Genomic DNA, 9,189 nt, shown 5'->3' on the forward strand with positions numbered 1-9,189 from the left:
ACGGTCGGACTGCGGCCCCGCCCCGACTCGCTTAATATGAGAATCTAGTGGCGCCAGACGCATCAGTGTATCCGTATACCACATGTCATTAAAGCACCGCGCGGATCAGGAGGTTTACGTCCGACTCGTATTGGTCTGTCAGCTGATCGCAGTGGTTAATCGCAATTTCAACAGGTATCCGGAGGAAAAAAAACACACACTTTCATGGACTATAGCCTCTGATCGGAATGCACGTCACATCGAGGGTATAGTAAAAATGTACGCGTCTTTATCAGTTCTTTAATGTGCTTTCTCGTGTTGTTGTGGTTGTAGCGACTAGCGAGGTCGTCGGCAAATTGAATTAAAAATCAATTCGATCTTATTTCGCATGCTATGAGAAACGTGCATCGGCTTTGCATTTCCCAACGTTTTTAAAGGACTTTTTTTTCTTCTCATTGCAGGTGTTGAAAAAGGTGAAGACTGGGGATTCAACATCCATCGTAAAAAAACAAAACAAACATCAGATCTGTCCGCTCCTCATGCGACAGAGCTCGGGAACTATCCACGTTTAATATCAAACCGTCTTTAAAACAAACAGTTTTTTTTGGCTTTTCTTACGTGGAGGTGTATACCGCTCGCCAGCCGAAAACACATCCGCAGAAGAGCGCAGAGACCGTAGAGTTCACCATGGAAGTCGCAGCGGCCGACCAGTCTCGGTGGATGGCGCACCATCACGCCGTCCTGAACGGCCAGCACCCGGACGCTCATCACCACAGCCTGGGCCACAACTACATGGAGCCTATGGCCCCCCTGCTGCCCCAGGACGAGGTGGACATGTTTCTCAACCATTTGGACTCGCAGGGGAACCCTTACTACACCAACTCCCGGGCGAGGGTGACATACAGCCAGGCACACGGTAGGATGCCGCCTTATTTCCACTGGATTTCTCTTTATTATGATTATTATGTGTTAATTCATACATTTATATTCGATATTTGCCCTGATAATACGATATTTTTAAGAGCCTTTTTTTTTTTTTACAATAATATATTGTATCAGATTATTTAGGAATTTGAGGTTGCGTGTGTGTGTATGTGTGTGTTTAGAGAAGACTGGAAATCGTAAATAAAACACCAGTTCACCATAAACCCGACTGTTTTGACATTTGATAAAGATGCATGGACGTTAGTAGGCCTAGTGAAACAGCATCGATGATTACGGCGACGCGAATGAATCCAGAAATTCCTGACAGTAAAGAGGAAAGGGAAGTGTGTCATGTAACCCTCTTGGTCGGGGCAGGGGTCCGGGAGAGGGGAGAGAGAGAGAGAGAGAGAGGGGGGGGAGAGAGAGAGAGACACTTCCCGGATATAAAATAAAACCCGCAATTGTCCTAATAACATCTTTAGTCCGAAGGCAGCCGACGGTGCAGCGTGTGCTCATAACTCCTATAGTTTTGGTTCTGCTAACTTCTGAGTCTGACTGATCCGGGCTACACACGGTCGAGATGGGGGTCCCGTTCCGTTGTTAGAAATAATGTCTGAATGGGAGGCTGAATGTGTAAGAAGCGCTCTCGTTTTTTTTTAAAACCATCGCAGCGTTATAGGAGTCTGAAACATAGATCTCAATGTCGTACTTGACCTGCTGGGATTATCCAACAGGTGAGCAGTGGAGTTAACACGAAGGCCTTGTTTGTTTGCTTGATTGTGGAAAAGACAGGCAGAATTCACTGTATCGATGACTTTAGACTAAAATGTTTTTTGTGCGTTTTTCAGCTCGTTTAACTGGAAACCAGGTCTGCCGGCCACACCTCATCCACAGTCCGGGCATCCCCTGGCTAGACCACGGCAAGGCTGCCCTGTCCGCAGCCCACCACCACAACGCATGGGCGGTCAGCCACTTCAGCAAACCCGCCCTGCACCCGGCCAGCTCCGGCTACCCCTGCAACAGTAGCGCCAACACCACCCCCGCGTCCCACTCCAGCCCGCACCTCTACAGTTTCCCCCCGACGCCGCCCAAAGACGTGTCCCCGGACCCCGGACCCACCTCGCCGACCTCCACCTCGACGAGAATGGACGAGAAGGACTCGATCAAGTATCAGATGCCGCTGTCGGACGGCATGAAAATGGAGAACTGTAGTCCGCTCCGGAGCAGCCTGGCCTCGATGAACGCCCAGACCCCGGCCACCCACCACCCCATCCCGACCTACCCGAGCTATCCCCTGCACACGCCGCACGAGTACAGCGGGAGTCTGTTCCACCCCGGCAGCCTCCTCGGCGGCTCGTCCTCCAGCTTCACTCCCAAGTGTAAAAGCAAAGCCAGGTCGTGCTCAGGTGAGTCCCACAAACCTCTCGAATTAAGTGTTGATCACGCAAGAAGCAAACTGTTAAAAAGGGGTCCGAAAAAAAAAAGTCGAGGGTTAAAATGCTTTATATTTAGTTGATGGTTTGTGTGTGTGTGTGTGTGTGTGTGTCTGTGTGTGTGTGTGTGTGTCTGTGTGTGTGTGTGTGTGTGTGTGTGTGTGTGTGTGTGTGTGTGTGTGTGTGTGTGTGTGTGTGTGTGTGTGTGAGACCTCAGCACGTGGGCTGCAGCCAGTTTTGGTTTTTAGAGATTTGGGATTTTCCAAACCCGTCCAGACCCCACGTCATGTCTGTCGGCCCTGCCGATTCCTTCTCTTAAACATTCTACCGCAATCCAAAGTGAAAGTGGTCCAACGGACGCTCATTGGTTTGAAAAAATACAATTCAAGTGAACCTTTATCGTCATTAAATACACACGTTTTCCGTCATAAATATAAAAGGTCTAATTCCATTCTCAAAGGAATATTTTTTTTTACTCAGAAACAATGAACACAATTAATACAAAGAGCCGTTACATCGTACAAATAGGCCTGTAACGCTTGTACTGAAAGAGAACACGGTGTGTTATTTGACTCGGGGGTTATGAGTATGTTTTGTTCAGTCTATTATTATTATTTGTAAGAATGTGGCCTTCACCCTCCATCAAGGTAAAGTTGGCTAGTCACGACGCCCTGGCTGCTGCCATATCCTGTATACCTTCAAGTGAACAAATCACGACCTCGACCGCCCAGCCCAGCCCCCCCCCACCACCACCCCCAGTAGTCCTATAACAAAGCATCGTCGGGACGCGCCGTCACAGGCGACAGAGCCCTGCTGTTTGTGTTTTTAGGCATGGTGCTCTGAGACGGCTTGGAATGAACTTCCGCACAGAGCTGATGAGTCTTCTTAAGGGATAATAGGCTGTTAATACTCATTTACATGAGGCTGATTTCTCAAGGTTGCAATGGGTTTCAGGAAACAAAGCTTTTGTTATATTCAATTACTTACTTAGTAGCCTACCTTATAATAAACGCATATATATAGTTATTATATATATATTTATTATAGCCATTAATATACTTAATTAATAAACCCATATTGGCAGAAACTAAGCAAAGTAAATAGCCTTTTCTGATTTTTTTTGTCCATGCCTAGTTGTGCAATATCCAAAACCTTTAGCATTTTCAAAATAAAAGCAGATATGTCTGTGCGATACTACAGCCATTGTTACAGCCATTCTGTGACATTTAAAAGCAGCCCAGGTTCTATGTCAGGAGAGCTTACCCCGCCACCACACCACACTGAAATGGTTATATCTATCTGATGATCAATACCACTGACATATGATGGACTGTTGTACAAAAGAATAACTTAGCAACCATAAGCTTATAGTGTTGTAATAACCTCTTTTGGCACATCATCGTGTTGGTTCTTCTTATCCCTGAGGCAGTCCCCTATAACAACACCCTACCTTCTCCCACTGAAACCTGTTTACTCACACATCTCTGCCCATCTTACTCAACTCTTCTGGCTATCACACAGCGGTCATTAATGGTGCATGTCTAACATTCCACGTGTTAATGATGTGGACAGACCGCAGATCCCCGTAAAGGCCAGAAAGCCCAGATCACGCCAACACAGTGCTCACTTCAAAAGGAGCCAAGCTATTGTTCAAGCTATTGTTCCGGGACAAATTTCATTGTAGAATTTAGGGTGGGACTATGGGTGTCGCTGACATTATAATAGAAATAATGAGGTGATGCTCTAGGGAGGGAGAGCGAATACATGAGTTAAATGAGGTTGGTGAAGTAACAGGTTTGCTGAACGGTCAAACCTGCTTAGAAGGTGAAACACAAGAAGAACGGCCAGTTCTTTCAAGTGGTTTTAAACGTGGTCGGGTTTTTTGGCAAAATGGTCAAGAGATATGTGTATGGCATGGTCTTTTTCCATCACCGTTGTGTACGGTCAAATCTGACCTAGTAGTCAGGAGCAGTCACCATCATCAAGGCGTTATTAAGAGTGTATCTCCATATATACACAGGAACAAAGTGGCGCGCAACATTTTTAATCCGCGATGGCAACACTGTCAGGCACATTCAACACCAGCAGAACACACTTATGTTTCCTCTCACGGTGCCCACTAAGCTGTTGAATAATAGAGGTTCTAATTTGATGGTCGCCTTATTCATCTCGTCGGACACCTCTGGACATGTTCTGGCTGTTTTCTGGCCTGTCAAGCTGTGGGCTCGGGTTACAGAGCGGTGTCCGTGTCCACGACTGGCCCAGCTGTAACCAGGCAGTGTAAATGACCGCCTGTTGCAAGCTCTTTTTATACGGCAGGGGGGCTGTTGCGCGCAGGCGGTGTGTGCTGTGTGCAATATGGTGGTCCGATTGTTTTGTGACGATGGTCAGGCTTTGTTGATTCCATCAGACGTGCTGCTTCGGATGGAAGTGAATTTTTTAATTATATAAATGTCCCTTTGTCTTCTTCCCACCTGAATTCTATGCAGAGGGTCGTGAGTGCGTCAACTGTGGAGCCACCTCCACCCCTCTTTGGCGACGAGATGGTACGGGCCACTACCTATGCAACGCCTGCGGACTGTACCACAAGATGAACGGCCAGAACCGACCACTCATCAAGCCCAAACGCAGACTGGTGAGTCCTGGTCCAACTCTCTCTCTCTCTCTCTCTCTCTCTCTCTCTCTCTCTCTCTCTCTCTCTCTCTCTCTCTCTCTCTCTCTCCTTCTCTGTCTCTCTCTCTCTCTCTCTCTCTCTCTCTCTCGCTCTCTCTCTCCACACTGGGACAAGGCACCCAGCTACAAGCACAAAGCCAATGCTGGCAGCACAATACCAGGAAAGTTATATTTTCCCTACGATCTTCCTGGAATTGTTCGCTCCTCTCACCCCCCAATGATCCCCCTGCGCAGCCGGCTACAATACTGCTACTATAGACTCCTATAATACTACTACTGCCATTGTTCCCGCTATCATTATTGCTCCTAGGTCTGATACTGTTACTGATACCAATGCCCATGCTGCTTTAGTTAACACCAGGCCGGGGGAAATGAAAAGCTGCATTGACACCCAAAACTGTCCTCCATGATAACAGCGTGATGTCAGCGAAGCTCTTTTATAATTCACATATGTTGCTTTGGACATTGGGTCAGATTTCATCAGGGAGTTTGAATTTTTTAAATTTAATTAAATAATAGGCTACAAGATATCGTTTATAAAATTTATATATTTATATGGATACTTCTAATGTGATTTTATTTAATTATGAGTAATATTGCATAAAACTTTTTATAAGCAAGGATTAAGATAATTATTTTGCATTTTACACTAAATTTCAGTTATAAGCAGGTAACTCAAAATAAGCTATTCCCTTTTAACAGATTTTTTATAGATTGGGGGAAATCTGGAAAAAACCGTTGACCATTAACAAATACTATGTATTAACAAATACATAGTAAACCCTCTCATCCATTTGTGTGCTTGAAACGATATACAACATATCGTATACATATTTATTTCCAACATGACATGTAGACTATAGGTCAACAGGCCTATATCTAGTCCTCACCTTTATCGTTATCTGGAGACTTTCAACGACACATGAGCCTTTGTTAAAAGGGGTCATTAAATTAAATTAGATAAATCATTCGATTTTTTTTTTGGGGGGGGGGGCAGACATAGTCGGCCTCATAGTCACGTCCAGGTCGTTCATCATGAAAAGTCCATTTCATGTTGCACGGGTCTGTGGCCGGAGTTTGTATTTCAAGTGTTGTGAGAGTTTTGTTCAAAGTCCATCCAGTTGTTTCCTATCCGGATATCTGCCCGGGCCCGATAAGGAAACCAGGCTCCCGGGTGTTTCCGCCCTCAACAACCCTGCTGCATGTTCTCTGGGGCCGGCGGGCCAGACTCTTACTGTAAAGCGAGGATCACAACACTGTAGATGCCGCTGCGTGGTGCGGAGGGACCGCGAGGGGCGGGGATGGGGGGGCTACAGGGATTGGAAAATAAATGGATTAATGTTCTCTTGTTTGTCACGCTTCGTGGGCAGCGGCAATCAAAATCTCCGTGGAATGTAGCCTTGCATAATAATAATAATATTAATAATAATAATAATAATAATAATAGCAACGTGTGTTGTGTTATTTTTTTAAATGCTACACCTGCAATTAATTCAAAGAAAGACTGGATGCCGCTGTTTGCATAGTACACAGCCCCCGGGTCATTGTACAGCTAATGTTTCTTATTATGTGTGAAGAATTGATCCGTAATGGACACAAAAGCACACACTAGACAGGACACCGTGAGCTTCCTGTCTGCCTTTGCTTAGATCCCAGTGGTAGAAGGAGCCAATTCATCCTGAAAAAACATTATAACATAACCTGTGTTAGTGGAGGCTTCACCGTTATCTAGGATTATATGTATAAAAAAAACACCATAGGCTTGGGCCTATAATAGTAAATGGCTGTGGGACTAAATTATTGTCAGACTTACTAAATCTAAATGTTCCCTACTTTGTGACTCAGATTGGACAATTTGATCACGGATGTATAGGTCTGAATCACGATAAAGACTTTGGCGCTCCTAATTCAATAGAACTATTAGTTAGTGAAGGCAATCTCATTTAGTCGAGGCTGGCTGGGATTTTCTTGGGATTCTTTCATTTGTCAAATTGTCTCCTCACTAAAATATCACGCCTCCATATGTCCTATAAATATATATATAGACCTTTTATTATATATATATATATATATATATATATATATATATATATATATATATATATATATATATATATATATATATATATATTATAGCCTACTGGAATTCGTCTTCGCCTCCCGCGCGTCGGGGGCGTAGCTACAATCCAACTATCTGGACGCATTTGCGCGCCTCTACTTAACGGCCTAAACAGTCATGGTGTTTAATATCAGAAATCGTATACGTCTGCTTCAATGTCCACCTTGACCTCGGCAACATCGAATACCCATGCGATTGCTTTAATAAGCCAATTTATTCATTTCTTCTCCCTCTTTTCAGTCCGCTGCGAGACGTGCGGGCACCTGCTGCGCGAACTGCCAGACCACCACCACCACCCTCTGGAGGCGCAACGGGAATGGCGACCCCGTCTGCAACGCCTGCGGCTTGTACTACAAGCTGCACAACGTAAGTAGGCCTGTCCCCCATCGAAACCGCAAAGCAAACTGCCCAACGAACCGGTCAAGTGGGCGGACAGTTTGTATCGATTTAGTAGCAAGGGCGGGTGGGGGTGGGGGGGAGACCGTGCCTATGGATGCAAAACCTGCTCACCCTGTCAGGCAGAACCACCGGTGGCTTTTTTTCCCTTTTTATTAATCCATCCACCGTCTGAATGGGAGGCGGAACTCCCCCGAGAGGCGGGAGTGTGGGACTGTCATTCAACGTAACGGCATCAGTTGCATTGATGTGAATTGGTCTGAGAGTAGCCCTTTCAGCTCCGCGTGGCTTCCGTCGCCATGCATTCATATCCACTCTGATTCCGTTTGTGTTTAAACATGAGACAAAAGCGGTCCTCAGCGCCCGGCCAGGAAATGTCTCCATGCATGGAAATCACCCTCATTAATCGCTAGATGCTTGCTTTGATGTATAATTTTTAAATATTTTTATTCACTTATTTATTCACAGTTGTATTATGTTATAAATATAAAATACAAATTTAATTGAATACAATTATATCAACACATAAATCTATTTAATTAATTAATTAATTAAATTGACGTTAAAAGTTGAATTTGTATAAAATTATATAAATGACAGAAAAAGTGGTCGGAATTTTTGTCAGCCATCATTTAATTTCCCGAAATTCCCCACCATTTGAACTCGAAAAATGAATATCCCGAGACATCCCCAGATTATCTTTTGTGAACAATACAAACACACATTTTGAACAAGAACCGCCTATAAAACCTTTTGAACGAAAATATGGACTAAACGGTTTATTTTTCATATTTTTTTTCCCCCCCAATTAACCGGAGTTGCAGCTCGCATGCGATCCATGACTCACCCTGATCACATGTCCCCCCTCTCCTCTCCCCCCTCTCCCCCTTCAGGTCAACAGACCCCTGACCATGAAGAAGGAAGGCATCCAGACGCGCAACCGCAAGATGTCCAGCAAGTCCAAGCGCGGCAAGCGCATGGGGGACTCCTACGACGACATGTCCAAGTGCATGCACCACGACAAGGGCTCTCCGTACGGCGGCGGGCCGGGCCTGGGCGGCCACATGACGCACATGGGTCACCTGCCCCCCTTCAGCCACTCTGGACACATGCTGCCCACCCCCACCCCCATCCACCCCTCCTTCGGACACCCCCATCACTCAAACCGCTCCCCGGTGTGGGGGGAGCCCCACTGAAAGGCCAGACCGACCCCACCCCCCCACCCCCACCCCCCCCTCCCTCCCTTGGACCCTGGGACCACCGAGTATACTGGGCCCCGGTTCTGGGACCTGGCACTCCTTCATCACAAAGATATTCTCCGAACACTATGCTCAGAGAATAACCCCCCCCTCCCCCCAGCCCCCCACAACCCAGCCCCCCCCCCCCTACACCCCACACACACACACACAGACACACACACACACATCTAAAATAATAGTAGGAGATGAACCGATAATTTCATGTACAGCGGTTGAATGGGACCGACTCTCCGACTCTGCGACTCTGACTGCTCCCCATCTGATGCGAGTTAGAGCAGGAACGAGAGAGAGAGAGCGAGAGAGAGAGAGAGAGAGAGAGAGAGAGAGAGAGAGAGAGAGAGAGAGAGAGAGAGAGAGAGAGGGCGAGCCGGAGACAGCCAGGACAGCAGGACTCTGTGCAGCAGGA

General features: G+C 46.2%; 1 protein-coding gene across 2 annotated transcripts; it reads left to right on the forward strand.

Moving 5' to 3' along the window:
* Positions 1-666: 666 nt before the first annotated feature.
* On the forward strand, positions 667-8,720 carry gata2a (GATA binding protein 2a; the record flags this gene model as incomplete). 2 transcript variants are annotated; one of them, XM_084463796.1, is made up of 5 exons in its annotated part: positions 667-895; positions 1,752-2,309; positions 4,811-4,971; positions 7,369-7,494; positions 8,418-8,720. In XM_084463796.1, 5 exons carry the CDS (start codon positions 667-669, stop codon positions 8,718-8,720), a joined length of 1,377 nt encoding a protein of 458 aa, XP_084319922.1. The 2 variants fall into 2 exon arrangements, with proteins under 2 accessions (XP_084319922.1, XP_084319923.1); XM_084463797.1 differs by having other exon boundaries at positions 4,826-4,971.
* Between the last annotated feature and the right edge of the window lie 469 nt (positions 8,721-9,189).

Source organism: Micromesistius poutassou (assembly GCF_964030765.1).
Source record: "Micromesistius poutassou genome assembly, chromosome: 2".
NCBI classification, from domain to species: domain Eukaryota; kingdom Metazoa; phylum Chordata; class Actinopteri; order Gadiformes; family Gadidae; genus Micromesistius; species Micromesistius poutassou.